The sequence below is a fragment of the Heptranchias perlo genome, unplaced genomic scaffold (assembly GCF_035084215.1).
Source record: "Heptranchias perlo isolate sHepPer1 unplaced genomic scaffold, sHepPer1.hap1 HAP1_SCAFFOLD_70, whole genome shotgun sequence".
NCBI lineage: Eukaryota > Metazoa > Chordata > Chondrichthyes > Hexanchiformes > Hexanchidae > Heptranchias > Heptranchias perlo.
In genome coordinates, this window is record NW_027139729.1 from 1,826,789 (window position 1) to 1,844,463 (window position 17,675).

At 45.1% G+C, this 17,675-nt stretch overlaps 1 protein-coding gene and 1 pseudogene across 1 annotated transcript; one reads left to right on the plus strand and one right to left on the minus strand.

Moving 5' to 3' along the window:
- Positions 1-17,675, plus strand: part of LOC137318381 (zinc finger protein 850-like) — a 263,722-nt pseudogene that overhangs the window by 75,708 nt on the left and 170,339 nt on the right.
- Positions 1,739-2,725, minus strand: LOC137318361 (probable G-protein coupled receptor 139). Its single transcript, XM_067981247.1, has one exon. The coding sequence runs from the start codon at positions 2,723-2,725 to the stop codon at positions 1,739-1,741; it is 987 nt and encodes a 328-aa protein (XP_067837348.1).

Consider the following 17,675-nt stretch of genomic DNA (forward strand, 5'->3'; position numbering starts at 1 on the left):
ATTGACCAGAGGTGACCCAGTGTCCAGTGTGCGTTATTAGTAAATGTTTCTTATTGACTGGACGTGCACCAGTGTCAATTGTACATTATTTTTACATGTTTCTTATTGACCAGATGTGACTCAGTGTCCAGTGTGCATTATCATTAAATATTGCACGTTGACCAGATGAGACCCATGTCCAGTGTGCATTATTAGTAAATCTTTCACATTGGCCGTATATACCTCAGTGTCCAGTGTGTGTAATGAGTAAATATTTCAGATTGACTAGATGTGGCCCAGTGTCCAGTGTGCAGTATTACTAAATATTTCTTATAGACAGGATATGACCCAGTGTCCAGTGTGCTTTATTAGTAAATCTTTCACATCGACCAGAAGTGGCACAGAGCCCAATGTGCATTATTATTAAATGTTACAGGTTGTCCAGATGTGACCCAGTGTCCAGTGTGCATTATTTTTAATGTTTCACATTGGCCGTATATACCCCAGTGTCCAGTGTGTGTTATTAGTAAATATTTCAGATTGACTAGATGTGGCCCAGTGTCCAGTGTGCATTATTACTAAATGTTTCTTATAGACCAGATGTGGCCCAGTATCCAGTGTGCATTGTTATTAAATGTTTCATGTTGACAGGATGCGACCCAGTGTCCAGTTTGCATTATTGTTAAATGTTTCTCAGTGTCCAAATGTTGTTCTGTGTCCCATGTACAATGTTGTTAAATATTTCGGATTGATCAGATTTGACCCTAAATGCTTCACATTGAAGAGGTGCAGTCCAGTGCCAAGTGCGCCTTATTATTAAATACCTCACATTGATCAGACGTGGCCCAATGTCCAATGGCCAGTATTATTTGATGTTTCACATTCACGAGATGTGACCGCATGTCGAGTGTACATTACTGCTAAATGCTTCAAATTGACCAGCTGTGATCCAGTGTCTAGTGTGCATTTTTATTAAATGCTTCACATCGACAAGGTGTATTCCAGTGTCCAGTGCGCATTATTATTAAATGTTGCTCATTGACCAGATGTGATCCAGTGTCCATTGTACATTTTTGTAAATGTTTAATATTGACCAGATATGACCGAGTGGCCAGTGTACTTTATTATTAAATGTTTCACATTGACCAGAAGTTGGTGAAGTGTCCACTGCGTATTATTATATAATGTTTCACCGTGACCAGACTTGACCCAGTGTCCAATATACATTGTTATTCAATGCTTCACATTGACCGGATATGGCCCATTTTCCATTGTACATTATTTATTATTAAATGCTTTACATTGACCAGATGTGGTCCAGAGTCCAGTGGCCATTCTTATTATCAAATCCTTCACATTGACCAGATTGTGTTTATCGTAGACATTGTTTTATTTTGTTGTATTTTAGTTTTAATCCACTCTACTAATAAGCAATGCGAGGCCCAGACCTTCGCTGAGGAAGGCAATTGCCTGTATCCCAGTGGGATTAATGTTACATAACCCCATCAGTCAACTGGCTAGCTTCCCGTGCCCCGCTTTCTTACTGTGCATACAATTCCCCTTTCGGCATTGCTCAATTAAACCACATCAAAACCCGACTTGCCTTCTTCTCCCTACCTAGATAATGGACCAACTCCCTCCCCTCTCAAGACAGTCAGTCTCTTTCATCCCATCACCTGCCGGCGTGGTGTCATAGAATAGAGGAGGAGACTGGGTTGTAAATCTACAAAAGCTGCTACAGTTTGATGTCAGTTGTTCGTTATTTGCATAATCTGCCATTCAGTGTAAACAGATATTTCACCCCATTCTTCAGCTCCTCTCTGAATTTCCTCTGTGTCAGTCCATAGATACACGTGTTGGTGCAGGAACTGAGAAGCTGCAGCATGTATCCCGTTTGCTGATTGATGTATATCGGGTTAGTGTAGTATTTGTATGTATAATTGTAGTTTTCCGCCCGCCAAATTAAGGAATGGACAACGTACGTGACCCAGAGTAGAATGAAATTGCCGGATAGAGTGAAGAGCAAAATCATGGATTTCTTTCGGTTTTCGGTCTCTGGATCGTTGTGATTATCGACGTTCCTCAGGAGTGCCCTGCGGACTATATTGGACATTATAATGTGTTTGATGGTGAGAGCATTGAACAACAGGATGAAAAAGATTGGCAGTAAAGGGGTTAAAATACTGTCGAACCACTCGTACGCCGCCCATAATAGCGAGGTATGATAGGCAGCGGTTAAAACGCAGAAATACGGGACACTATTAATTATAAGTTGGGGCTGGTACACAAAGTAAAAGGGGATGCTCCTCAAACAGCCCAGCACACACACGGTCGCTACAACCAGGCTCGCCGTCCTTTGGGTACAAAACTTTGGTTTGAGATTCTGACAGCAAATGGCTACGAAACGGTCGAAGGTGAAAGCGACCGTGAACCACACCGAACAGTCCAGCGCTACAATCTTCATGACAAGTTTCAGGGTACATATTGGGGTGATGAACAAGAAATTTACTGGCAAATAAATGTTGTTAATTCGCTTCAGAATGACTTCAATGATCACCACCGTTAAATCGGCCGCTGCCATTCCCACCAGGTAGCGAGTGATACATTTGGAGAGACCGCATTTGCCTCGGGACAGGATCACAATCGCCACCAAGTTAACTGTAAGAGAGAGAGAAAAAAAAAGGAAATTATCACCACACTCAGTACAAAATAGATCACTCGGAGAGTTAGAGAGAATCCACGGCATGGCAGCTTAGAGGAGCAGAGGTAAATCCGAGCGGAGCTAGAAAATAAAACAACGCAGAGCTGGTAGAGTGTTTTTTTTTAATTTAAGAGAGAGAAGTAGAAGGGAAGGGGTTCAATCAAGTAACATTCTTGCAAAATTCCTGGTCTCATTTTCCTTTTTTGTGCATTTCTAACGCCGTCTACTTAAGTTTCCTCTGATCTCTTCTCAACTCTGCCACTGCTTTTCTTGATATATATTAATGACTTGACTTGGGTGTACAGGGCACAATTTCCAAGTTTGCAGATGACACAAAATTTGGAAATGTTGTGAACAGTGAGGAAGACAGGGATAGACTTCAAGGGGCTTTATATAGGCTTGTGGCGTGGGCGTGACACGTGGCAGATGAAATCAACGCAGAAAACTGCGGTAGGAAGAATGAGGAGAGGCAATATGAACTAAAGGGCATAATCCTAAAAGGGGTACAGGAATAGAGAGATCTAGGGGTATATACATAAATCGTTGAAGGTGGCAGGGCAGGTTGAGAGAGCGGTTAAAAAGCATATGGGATTCTGGGCTTTATAAATAAAGGCATAGAGTACAAAAGCAAAGAAGTCATAAAAGACTGAAGAAGCCATAAAACAAAGAAGATATAAAACACTGGTTCGGCCACAACTGGAGTATTGTGTCCAGTTCTGGGCACCGCACTTTAGGAAAGATGTGAAGGCCTCAGAGAAGGTGCAGAAGAGATTTACTAGAATCATTCCGAGCAATGAATGACTTTAGTTACGTGGATTGACTGGAGAAGCTGGGATTGTTCTCCTTGGAACAGAGAAGGTTGAGAGGAGTTTTGATCGAGGCATTCAAAATCATGAAGGGTCTCGACAGAGTAGATAGAGAGAAACTGTTCCCATTGTCGGAAGGGTTAACAACTAGAGGAAATAGATTTAAGGTGATTGTCAAAAGAACCAAAGGCGTCTTGAGGAAAAAACTTTTACACGGTGAGTGGTCGTGATCTGGAATGCACTGCCTGAGGGGGTGGTGGAGGCAGAGTCAATCATGGCCTTTAAAATGGAAATGGATAAGTGTTTGAAAGGAAAACATTTGCACGGCTACCGTGATCGGGCGGGGGAGTGGACGAGCTGGATTGCTCTTGCATAGAGCCGGCACGGACTCGATGGACCGAATGGCTACATTCCGTGCTGTAACCTTTCTATGATTCTATGATTGTACTCCATTTATTCGTTCCCGGTTCCCTCTGAGCCTCAACCAATGCTGTCTCATTTCCCAGCTCTACAGTCCCGATATCTCTTTGAGCCTCAATCAATGCTGTCTCATTTCCTTGCTCTACAGTCCCGGGCTCTCTCTGAGCTTGAATCAATGATGTCTCATTTCCCAGCACTGTTGGATGCAGAGATCCCAAACACACTCATGGAGGTTTACAATCGCCAGCCCTCGATTAATTTCCCCAGTGATTAGGAAAATCTAGGATTGGCGAGTGTTGAACTGCGTTACTCAACATGCACAGATTCCGTTTACACAATGTCCATTTCTATTTAAATTGCAATCCTTATGCAGAGTATTTACATTTTACACAAATCCACCTGTAGTAATCAAGAGGAAGATAGTAACAGACGTCTGGAGGACAGGGATAGACTAGTAAACTGGGCATACACATGGCAGATCAAATTTAACGCAGAGACGTGTGAGGTGATGCATTTTGGTAGGAAGACTGAGGAGAGGCAATATAAACTTAATGGTACAATTTTAAAGGTGGTTCCGGAACAGAAACCTTGGAATTACATACACAATTCGGTCTCGGGATCGTTGTGATTATCGACGTTCCTCAGGAGTGCCCTGCGGACTATATTGGACATTATAATGTGTTTGATGGTGAGAGCATTGAACAACAGGATGAAAAAGATTGGCAGTAAAGGGGTTAAAATACTGTCGAACCACTCGTACGCCGCCCATAATAGCGAGGTATGATAGGCAGCGGTTAAAACGCAGAAATACGGGACACTATTAATTATAAGTTGGGGCTGGTACACAAAGTAAAAGGGGATGCTCCTCAAACAGCCCAGCACACACACGGTCGCTACAACCAGGCTCGCCGTCCTTTGGGTACAAAACTTTGGTTTGAGATTCTGACAGCAAATGGCTACGAAACGGTCGAAGGTGAAAGCGACCGTGAACCACACCGAACAGTCCAGCGCTACAATCTTCATGACAAGTTTCAGGGTACATATTGGGGTGATGAACAAGAAATTTACTGGCAAATAAATGTTGTTAATTCGCTTCAGAATGACTTCAATGATCACCAACGTTAAATCGGCCGCTGCCATTCCCACCAGGTAGCGAGTGATACATTTGGAGAGACCGCATTTGCCTCGGGACAGGATCACAATCGCCACCAAGTTAACTGTAAGAGAGAGAGAAAAAAAAAGGAAATTATCACCACACTCAGTACAAAATAGATCACTCGGAGAGTTAGAGAGAATCCACGGCATGGCAGCTTAGAGGAGCAGAGGTAAATCCGAGCGGAGCTAGAAAATAAAACAACGCAGAGCTGGTAGAGTGTTTTTTTTTTAATTTAAGAGAGAGAAGTAGAAGGGAAGGGGTTCAATCAAGTGACATTCTTGCAAAATTCCTGGTCTCATTTTCCTTTTTTGTGCATTTCTAACGCCGTCTACTTAAGTTTCCTCTGATCTCTTCTCAACTCTGCCACTGCTTTTCTTGATATATATTAATGACTTGACTTGGGTGTACAAGTCACAATTTCCAAGTTTGCAGATGACATAAAATTTGGAAATGTTGTGAACAGTGAGGAAGACAGGGATAGACTTCAAGGGGCTTTATATAGGCTTGTGGCGTGGGCGTGACACGTGGCAGATGAAATCAACGCAGAAAACTGCGGTAGGAAGAATGAGGAGAGGCAATATGAACTAAAGGGCATAATCCTAAAAGGGGTACAGGAATAGAGAGATCTAGGGGTATATACATAAATCGTTGAAGGTGGCAGGGCAGGTTGAGAGAGCGGTTAAAAAGCATATGGGATTCTGGGCTTTATAAATAAAGGCATAGAGTACAAAAGCAAAGAAGTCATAAAAGACTGAAGAAGCCATAAAACAAAGAAGATATAAAACACTGGTTCGGCCACAACTGGAGTATTGTGTCCAGTTCTGGGCACCGCACTTTAGGAAAGATGTGAAGGCCTCAGAGAAGGTGCAGAAGAGATTTACTAGAATCATTCCGAGCAATGAATGACTTTAGTTACGTGGATTGACTGGAGAAGCTGGGATTGTTCTCCTTGGAACAGAGAAGGTTGAGAGGAGTTTTGATCGAGGCATTCAAAATCATGAAGGGTCTCGACAGAGTAGATAGAGAGAAACTGTTCCCATTGTCGGAAGGGTTAACAACTAGAGGAAATAGATTTAAGGTGATTGTCAAAAGAACCAAAGGCGTCTTGAGGAAAAAACTTTTACACGGTGAGTGGTCGTGATCTGGAATGCACTGCCTGAGGGGGTGGTGGAGGCAGAGTCAATCATGGCCTTTAAAATGGAAATGGATAAGTGTTTGAAAGGAAAACATTTGCACGGCTACCGTGATCGGGCGGGGGAGTGGACGAGCTGGATTGCTCTTGCATAGAGCCGGCACGGACTCGATGGACCGAATGGCTACATTCCGTGCTGTAACCTTTCTATGATTCTATGATTGTACTCCATTTATTCGTTCCCGGTTCCCTCTGAGCCTCAACCAATGCTGTCTCATTTCCCAGCTCTACAGTCCCGATATCTCTTTGAGCCTCAATCAATGCTGTCTCATTTCCTTGCTCTACAGTCCCGGGCTCTCTCTGAGCTTGAATCAATGATGTCTCATTTCCCAGCACTGTTGGATGCAGAGATCCCAAACACACTCATGGAGGTTTACAATCGCCAGCCCTCGATTAATTTCCCCAGTGATTAGGAAAATCTAGGATTGGCGAGTGTTGAACTGCGTTACTCAACATGCACAGATTCCGTTTACACAATGTCCATTTCTATTTAAATTGCAATCCTTATGCAGAGTATTTACATTTTACACAAATCCACCTGTAGTAATCAAGAGGAAGATAGTAACAGACGTCTGGAGGACAGGGATAGACTAGTAAACTGGGCATACACATGGCAGATCAAATTTAACGCAGAGACGTGTGAGGTGATGCATTTTGGTAGGAAGACTGAGGAGAGGCAATATAAACTTAATGGTACAATTTTAAAGGTGGTTCCGGAACAGAAACCTTGGAATTACATACACAAATCTTTGAAGTTGGCAGGACAAGTCGAGAAGGCTGTTAAAAAGCATATGGGATCCTAGGCTTTATTAGTAGAGGCATGGAGTACAAAAGCAAGGAAATTATCCTAAATCTTTATAAAACACTTGTTCGGCCTCAGCTGGAGTATCGTGTTCAATTCTGGGCAATACCCTTTAGGAAGGATGTCAAGGCCTTCGAGGGGATGCAGCAGAGAGATGAGGAACTTCAGTTGTGTGGGGAGACTGGAGAAGCTGGGCTGGTTCTCCTTAGAACAGAGAAGTTTAAGGGGAGGCTTGATAGAGGTGTTCAATATCAGGAACAGTTTTAACAGAATAAATAAGGAGAAACTGTTTCCAGTGGCACAAGGGTCGGTGACCAGAGAACATAGTTTAAGGTGATCGGCAAAAGAGCCAGAGGGGACACGAGGAAACATTTTTTATGCAGCCAGTTGTAATGATCTAGAATGCACTGTCTGAAAGGGCGGTGGAAGCAGATTCAATAAGAACTTTCAAAAGGGAATTGGATAATTATTTGAAGGGAAAACATTTAGAAGCTATGGGGAAAGAGCCGGGGAATGGGACTAATTGGAAAACTCGTTCAAAGAGCCAGCACAGGCACGATGGGTCAAATGGCCTCCACCTGTGCTGTGCCTACTATGTTACTCTGATACCTGTTTCAGTTGTACCGTTTTGTTCAGAAACCAAATAATGACCTGCAAAGTGTTGCCGTGCTGAATGTCTCCTTCATCAACAATCAGTGGGGACGCCCTTTGTTGTCTGTCTAATCATATTTTATAACATTTATTGCAGATAAATCTCCCATTGCTTGGCAATCCCATCTAGTTTAAGCAGTAAATTTTCTGGTAGCAAGACTGAAGCACACTTATCAGAGAGCGCTACCTAACATCCAATAGAATTGCTGCATAGGTGACCTCTGGGCACCGCGCTCACCATCAAAGAGGCCACTTTCATAAGTCTCAGGCAGGACATGTTAACGCTAGATGGCCCAGTACTATCTCTGTAACTAAACTGGAACGAAAAGCAATCAATTATCACAGACCAAAGAACCATTCATTGATATTGAGCAAATAGTCTACTTTTGACATTGGCAAAGATTGTTTTGAATCAATGTAATGACTGTGGTCAATTCACTATCAGCAGCACCGAGCCACCATTATGTGGGACCTTGAACCTTGTGAACTCGGAGACAATTCTATGGACTAAGCTGATTATTTATCGGTTTACAAATACTTCGGTTGTCCTTGCGTGTTAACATGATATTTCTGGCAAAACAAAAGATAATTTCAGACTTCAGCACAGACAACGATTTGCTTTCTCACAGCCCGAATAAGTTTTGTATTCTGTCTGATGCTAGCGTCTATTCGAGATAAGGAATTCTCGAGCACATAGTAAAGGGTAATTATCTGACATTATTTCTCGGGTTGCAAATTCAAAACAGTTCATAATTTAATTCATGAATTCCTATTAAATAGAAACAAAAATACTGTACAATGAACGGAATAGGCGATTATGTCACAAACACATCAAGACAAATAATCATAGAACGATACAACACAGAAGAAGGCCTTTCTGCCCATTGTGCCTGTGCCAGTTCTTTGAAAGAGCGATCCAATTAGCCTTGTTCTATGTATCTATCTCTTTATCTCTGTTTTTATCTCTCACTCTCTTTCTCTCTATCTATCTCTCTGGCAAACACACTCTCTCTGTATTTGTCTCTCTGTTCATTAATCCGTGTTGTATATGTATTGAATCAATCAAAACATATCGAGACCAATAAGTTACAGGGCAAGACCGGCATTTCGAGCAGTAACAGTTACATTGGTTTACACGATGACTAGTTCTATTTCCTTACCCGTAATACCAACGGCTGCAAGAACGGGATAGTAAATACGTTCTATCTCAAAGATGACTGGATAGTCCATGTTCAGTGTGAAGGAGCGATGTCTGCAGCGTTGGACACGAGGCTGTGACTGAAAAGTGTCTATTCGGTCAAAGGATCCCTTACTTATACCAGAGGGGATCCTCCTCCGGGACAGTTAGATTGAGAGCACCATCAGAGATATTAGTCACGTTCAGTTAAACAAACAGATTCAATCAACCATTCTCCCCAACGCTTCGTTATGTAACAGAATCTATTTAAATGGATATTTCAAAACACTTACAAATTTCTTTGGAATTTCTTCAGAAAACAACGGTTCCCCTGTAGCCCTGGGACTGAGCCGGACAAACAGCCTCATTAACAGGACTCAGTGTATTTATTACATGTGCGGACCCAACACTTCGATAGTCATCTTTAAATAATCTAAGCTCAGAACGGTGTGTACGGCACCGAGGGATCTGAAGGCCACCCACGGGATTTTAACTTTATAAATACAATCGAGAATTTGAGTTGCGAACATGAGGAGAGCTGATGTCCGTGCTATTTCATAGGGTTTTACTATTGAAAGTCGCAATTGGAGGCAGATGGGATCAAGGGGATTAAGGAGTTATTTACATGTTCGAAGTTTATTCATATCAGTAAATCAGGAGGAAACATACTGAGCAAACCTTTTCATTTGTTAGAGAAATATTAAAGATTTCACAGACACTCAGAATACCATTAACAGGCTTCTTTGGATACAGTGGTATGGTAACACTCGTGTCTGTAGCATCACGAAAATCTCTGAATGGCTTGGCAAGTTACAGTGTCAGGGCTCTGGACCAGTGAAGTAGAAGATGTCACACAAGCCCAACAAACTGCCATGACGACCTATGCAAACAGAATCTGAAAGTGCAGTTCCTACCTATCATAATTGGAGCCCGGTAGCAGCCAACTGATAAGCGGCAGAAACATATCACAGTTGAAGAAGTCAAAGGCATAATGTCAATCGTCATAATTCTGGCCAATCAGATTTGAAAAGAGTCACTGCTGAAACTGCATTTCTCAGCTGGTCTGAATACAGGCCCTTCAACCTGCAGAAGTCTCGCTGTGAGTTTATCACAAACCAAACACTGTTCCCTCCATCCTTTCAGTCTACTCTTGAACTATCCGTGCTCCCACCACTCCCTTCCATCCTCAGGACAGCTCCCACTAAACCTCTAACATCTGGGGATTAGTTTCAGAATTGGACCGAACTGTGCGAAAGGAGTTATCTTTGGACTTTGGTTAACACCTTTGTCCAGCAGTTAGGAATGTCTGTGGTAAATAAAGAGAAGTTGTGAGTGAAGGGTGAGAACTGTTGAGGGGCTCGCATCTCCTCCTCTCAAAACAAAACAACCCGTTACTGGATTGCGTTTGACATCAAGAAAGAAAACCTACCTGATCAAAGACTCAAAGAATCATAGGGTACATGAGGAAGCCGTTCGGCCCATCATGCTTGCGCCTTCTCTTTGGGAGAGCTATCCTATTAATACACCTCCCCACTCTCTTACCGCATAGCGCTATAGATTTCTCCTGTTCAAGTACATATACCCTATTCTCTATTGAAAGTTACTGCTGAATCTGCTTCCACTGCTCTTTCAGGCAATGCATTCCAAATCATTATAACTCACTGAGCAAAAAATTGTCTCCTCATCTCTCCTCTGGTCCTTTTGCCAATTATCTTCAATCTGTGCCCTTTGGTTACCGACTCTCCTGCCACTGGAAACAGTTTCTCCTTATTTAATCTTTCCAAACCCTTCATAATTTTGAACACCGCTATTAAATCCCCCTTTAACGCTGCCTGCTCTCAGGAGATCAATCCCAGCTTCTCTAGTCTCCCCACAAAATTGAAATCCCTCACCATTGGTACAAATCTGGTTAATCTCCTCTGTATCCTCCCCAAGGCCTTGGCATCTTTCCTGAACTATGGTGCCCAAAATTGTGTACAATACTCCATGGGAGGCCTAACCAGTGATTTATAAAGGTTTACCATAACTTTCTTGCTTTTGAACTCCACGCCTCTACTTATACAGCCAAGGATCCCCTATGCTATTTTTTAACAGCCTTATCAACTTGACCTGCAACCCTTCAAAGATGTGTTTATGTATGTGCACCCACGGGCCTCTGTTCATGCACCTCCAATAAAAAATGTACTATTTCGTTTATAGTGCCTCTCCTCATTCGTCCTCCCATTTCACCATTCTGTCGATGTCCTCCTGAATTTGTTACTATCTTCCACATTACATTTCCGAGTTTCATGTCATCTGCAAACTTTGAAAGTATACCCTCTATACCCAAGTCCAAGTCATCAATAGATATCAAAAAGAGCAGTGGTCCTGATACTGACCCCTGGGGAACACCACTGCATACTTCCCTCCAGTCTGAAAAACAACGTTCACCATACTGTCTGCTTTCTGTCCCTTAGCCAATTTGGTATCCATGCTGCCATTGTCTCTTTAATATCAGAGGCTTCAATTTTTCCAGCAAGCCTATTATATTATCAAACGACTTTTGAAAGTCCATATACACAACATCAATTGCAATACCTTCATCAACCCTCTAAGTTATTTCTTCGAAGAAGTAAGTCAATTTGTCAGACACGATTTGCTTTTCATTTTGGTGTCAATTTAGATGTTTGGTCCAAAACCGGGATCAAGTCGAGCAAGCCATTGTGTTAACATCCGCTGGCTCAGCTTGAGGCAGCATGCAGAGAGTTTGATGCAATTGAACGAATTGCTGCTGAGAGGTAAAGAGGATGGGTTAATGCTTGCTGAAATTCGGCTGGAATAAGTTGAGTTCGTAACAGTTTTGAAATCTGGGAGGAAACCTCCCAATGTAGGTACAGATTATGGATCAATAGAATCATAGAATCATAGAATCATAGAAGTTACAACATGGAAACAGGCCCTTCGGCCCAACATGTCCATGTCGCCCAGTTTATACCACTAAGCTAGTCCCAATTGCCTGCACTTGGCCCATATCCCTCGATACCCATCTTCCCCATGTAACTGTCCAAATGCTTTTTAAAAGACAAAATTGTACCCGCCTCTACTACTGCCTCTGGCAGCTCGTTCCAGACACTCACCACCCTTTGAGTGAAAAAATTGCCCCTCTGGATCCTTTTGTATCTCTCCCCTCTCACCTTAAATCTGTGCCCCCTCGTTATAGACTCCCCTACCTTTGGGAAAAGATTTTGACTATCGACCTTATCTATGCCCCTCATTATTTTATAGACTTCTATAAGATCACCCCTTAACCTCCTACTCTCCAGGGAATAAAGTCCCAGTCTGTCTAACCTCTCCCTGTAAGTCAAACCATCAAGTCCCGGTAGCATCCTAGTAAATCTTTTCTGCACTCTTTCTAGTTTAATAATATCCTTTCTATAATAGGGTGACCAGAACTGTACACAGTACTCCAAGTGTGGCCTCACCAATGCCCTGTACAACTTCAACAAGACATCCCAACTCCTGCATTCAATGTTCTGACCAATGAAACCAAGCATGCTGAATGCCTTCTTCACCACCCTATCCACCTGTGACTCCACTTTCAAGGAGCTATGAATCTGTACTCCTAGATCTCTTTGTTCTATAACTCTCCCCAACGCCCTACCATTAACGGAGTAGGTCCTGGCCCGATTCGATCTACCAAAATGCATCACCTCACATTTATCTAAATTAAACTCCATCTGCCATTCATCGGCCCACTGGCCCAATTTATCAAGATCCCGTTGCAATCCTAGATAACCTTCTTCACTGTCCACAATGCCACCAATCTTGGTGTCATCTGCAAACTTACTAACCATGCCTCCTAAATTCTCATCCAAATCATTAATATAAATAACATATAACAGCGGACCCAGCACCGATCCCTGAGGCACACCGCTGGACACAGGCATCCAGTTTGAAAAACAACCCTCGACAACCACCCTCTGTCTTCTGTCGTCAAGCCAATTTTGTATCCAATTGGCTACCTCACCTTGGATCCCATGAGATTTAACCTTATGTAACAACCTACCATGCGGTACCTTGTCAAATGCTTTGCTGAAGTCCATGTAGACCACGTCTACTGCACAGCCCTCATCTATCTTCTTGGTTACCCCTTCAAAAAACTCAATCAAATTCGTGAGACATGATTTTCCTCTCACAAAACCATGCTGACTGTTCCTAATTAGTCCCTGCCTCTCCAAATGCATGTAGATTCTGTCCCTCAGAATACCCTCTAACAACTTACCCACTACAGATGTCAGGCTCACTGGTCTGTAGTTCCCAGGCTTTTCCCTGCCGCCCTTCTTAAACAAAGGCACAACATTTGCTACCCTCCAATCTTCAGGCACCTCACCTGTAGCGGTGGATGATTCAAATATCTCTGCTAGGGGACCCGCAATTTCCTCCCTAACCTCCCATAACGTCCTGGGATACATTTCATCAGGTCCCGGAGATTTATCTACCTTGATGCGCGTTAAGACTTCCAGCACCTCCCTCTCTGTAATATGTACACTCCTCAAGACATCACTATTTATTTCCCCAAGTTCCCTAACATCCATGCCTTTCTCAACCGTAAATACCGATGTGAAATATTCATTCAGGATCTCACCCATCTCTTGTGGTTCCGCACATAGATGACCTTGTTGATCCTTAAGAGGCCCTACTCTCTCCCTAGTTACCCTTTTGCCCTTTATGTATTTGTAGAAGCTCTTTGGATTCACCTTTGCCTGATCTGCCAAAGCAATCTCATATCCCCTTTTTGCCCTCCTGATTTCTCTCTTAACTCTACTCCGGCAATCTCTATACTCTTCAAGGGATCCACTTGATCCCAGCTGCCTATGCATGTCATATGCCTCCTTCTTATTTTTGACTAGTGCCTCAATCTCCCGAGTCATCCAAGGTTCCCTACTTCTACCAGCCTTGCCCTTCACTTTATAAGGAATGTGCTTACACTGAACCCTGGTTAACACACTTTTGAAAGCCTCCCACTTACCAGACGTCCCTTTGCCTGCCAACAGACTCTCCCAATCAACTTCTGAAAGTTCCTGTCTAATACCATCAAAATTGGCCTTTCCCCAATTTAGAATTTTAACTTTTGGGCCAGACCTATCCTTCTCCATAGCTATCTTAAAACTAATGGAATTATGATCACTGGTCCCAAAGTGATCCCTCACTAACACTTCTGTCACCTGCCCTTCCTTATTTCCCAAGAGGAGGTCAAGTTTTGCCCCCTCTCTAGTCGGGCCATCCACATACTGAATGAGAAATTCCTCCTGAATACACTCAACAAATTTCTCTCCATCCAAGCCCCTAATGCTATGGCTGTCCCAGTCAATGTTGGGAAAGTTAAAGTCCCCTACTATTACCACCCTATTTTTTTTGCAGCTGTCTGTAATCTCCTTACATATTTGCTCCTCAATTTCCCGTTGACTATTTGGGGGTCTGTAGTACAATCCTATCAAAGTGATCTCTCCCTTCTTATTTTTCAGTTCTACCCATATGGACTCAGTGGGCGAACCCTCGGATATATCCCCTCTCACTACTGCCGTGATGTTCTCCCTAATCAAGAACGCAACTCCCCCTCCTCTCTTACCTCCTGCTCTATCTTTCCTATAGCATCTGTACCCTGGAACATTGAGCTGCCAGTCCTGCCCCTCCCTTAGCCATGTTTCAGTAATAGCTATAACATCCCAGTCCCATGTACCCATCCATGCCCTGAGTTCATCTGCCTTGCCCATCAGACTTCTTGCATTGAAATAAATGCAGTTTAATCTAGTCTTCCCTTGGTCTTTGCCCTGCTTTCTCAGACCATCTGTCCGGTCATGTTCTGTACACTCTCCCTTACTGCCTTTTGTTTCTGTCACCACTTTATTTCCCACTGACTTCCTGCATCGGTTCCCATCCCCCTGCCACATTAGTTTAAACCCTCCCCAACAGCACTAGCAAACACTCCCCCTAGGACATTGGTTCCAGTCCTGCCCAGATGCAGACCGTCCAATTTGTACTGGTCCCACCTCCCCCAGAACCGGTTCCAATGGCCCAGGAATTTGAATCCCTCCCTCTTGCACCATCTCTCAAGCCACGTATTCATCTTAGCTATCCTGTCATTCCTACTCTGACTAGCCCGTGGCACTGGTAGCAATCCTGAGATTACTACCTTTGAGGTCCTACTCTTTAGTTTAACTCCTAACTCCCTAAATTCAGCTTGTAGGACCTCATCCTGTTTTTTACCTATATCGTTGGTGCCTATATGCACCACGACAACTGGCTGTTCACCCTCCCCCTCCAGAATGTCCTGCAGCCGCTCCGAGACATCCTTGACCCTTGCACCAGGGAGGCAACATACCATCCTGGAGTCTCGGTTGCGTCCGCAGAAACGCCTGTCTATTCCCCTTACAATCGAGTCCCCTATCACTATAGCTCTGCCACTCTTTTTCCTGCCCTCCTGTGCAGCAGAGCCAGCCACGGTGCCATGAACCTGGCCACTGCCACCTTCCCCTGGTGAGCCATCTCCGCCAACAGTATCCAAAACGGTATACCTGTTTTGGAGGGAGATGACCGCAGGGGACCCCTGCACTGCCTTCCTACTCTTCCTCTGTCTGTTGGTCACCCATTCACTATCTCCCTCAGTAATTTTTATCTGCGGTGTGACCAACTCACTGAACGTGCTATCCACGACTTTCTCAGCATCGCGGATGCTCCAAAGTGAGTCCATCCGCAGCTCCAGAGCCGTCAAGCGGTCAAACAATAGCTGCAGCTGGACACACTTCCCGCAGGTGAAGGAATCAGGGATACAGGAAGGAGCCCTGAATTCCCACATCCCACAAGAGGAACATGACACGGCGCTGGGATCTCCTGCCATGACTTAACCCTTAAATTAGCTTAAGAACAACTACAATGTCAAGAGGAAAAAAAAGGAAAGAAAAACTACTTACCACTCCCTTTAAGGAGTTTACTCCTTTAAATTGTTCTCAATTTAGAGAATGTTAACTACACTAGGGACCTTGATTCACTAAAAAATAAACGCTACTTCCTATAAGACCTGCAGACCTTCCCTTTCCTTTTACTTCAGTTACTGTAGATAAGGAGAAATACTCACCTGAACCTACTCACCAATCAGGTGCCTCCCCTGTGTCGCGTCCCGATCTGATTCCTGACGTCACTTCGAACTCGGTCGCAGCTCCGCTCGGCTCCTCTCAGCGCTCTGAAATCCCGCCTTTTATCGGACGCTCCCTCCGCTCCGCTCGGCTCGGCTCCTCTCAGCGCTCTGAAATCCCGCCTTTTATCGGACGCTCCCTCCGCTCGGCTCGGCTCCTCTCAGCGCTCTGAAATCCCGCCTTTTATCGGACGCTCCCTCCGCTCGGCTCGGCTCCTCTCAGCGCTCTGAAATCCCGCCTTTTATCGGACGCTCCCTCCGCTCGGCTCGGCTCCTCTCAGCGCTCTGAAATCCCGCCTTTTATCGGACGCTCCCTCCGCTAGGCTCGGCTCCTCTCAGCTGTTCTCAGCGCTCTGAAATCCCGCCTTTTATCGGACGCTCCCTCCGCTCCGCTCGGCTCCACTCAGCGCTCTGAAATCCCGCCTTTTATCGGACGCTCCCTCCGCTCGGCTCGGCTCCTCTCAGCGCTCTGAAATCCCGCCTTTTATCGGACGCTCCCTCCGCTCGGCTCCTCTCAGCGCTCTGAAATCCCGCCTTTTATCGGACGCTCCCTCCGCTCGGCTCGGCTCCTCTCAGCGCTCTGAAATCCCGCCTTTTATCGGACGCTCCCTCCGCTCGGCTCGGCTCCTCTCAGCGCTCTGAAATCCCGCCTTTTATCGGACACTCCCTCCGCTCGGCTCCTCTCAGCGCTCTGAAATCCCGTCTTTTATCGGACGCTCCCTCCGCTCGGCTCGGCTCCTCTCAGCGCTCTGAAATCCCGCCTTTTATCGGACGCTCCCTCCGCTCGGCTCGGCTCCTCTCAGCGCTCTGAAATCCCGTCTTTTATCGGACGCTCCCTCCGCTCGGCTCGGCTCCTCTCAGCGCTCTGAAATCCCGCCTTTTATCGGACGCTCCCTCCGCTCGGCTCGGCTCCTCTCAGCGCTCTGAAATCCCGCCTTTTATCGGACGCTCCCTCCGCTCGGCTCCTCTCAGCGCTCTGAAATCCCGCCTTTTATCGGACGCTCCCTCCGCTCGGCTCGGCTCCTCTCAGCGCTCTGAAATCCCGCCTTTTATCGGACGCTCCCTCCGCTCGGCTCGGCTCCTCTCAGCGCTCTGAAATCCCGCCTTTTATCGGACGCTCCCTCCGCTCGGCTCCTCTCAGCGCTCTGAAATCCCGTCTTTTATCGGACGCTCCCTCCGCTCGGCTCGGCTCCTCTCAGCGCTCTGAAATCCCGCCTTTTATCGGACGCTCCCTCCGCTCGGCTCGGCTCCTCTCAGCGCTCTGAAATCCCGTCTTTTATCGGACGCTCCCTCCGCTCGGCTCGGCTCCTCTCAGCGCTCTGAAATCCCGCCTTTTATCGGACGCTCCCTCCGCTCGGCTCGGCTCCTCTCAGCGGAGGTAGCGAGGTAAAGTGGCGTGTCATTGGCCTATATTTGATAACTGAGCACTTGCTTCATCGAAGGTAGCATAAGGATTGTGAAGCAGAGGGGAACAAGAATTCATCAATTCGGTACATTGAAGTTTAACAGAGGGAATGCCATTAACAGCAATGTGGTGCGAGTCAGGAAAGAGCAGAACGTGGGCAGAGCAGTGCACAGGAGTTGGAGAAGGACGGTGTGCCGAATGGTGCAGTGAGTGGC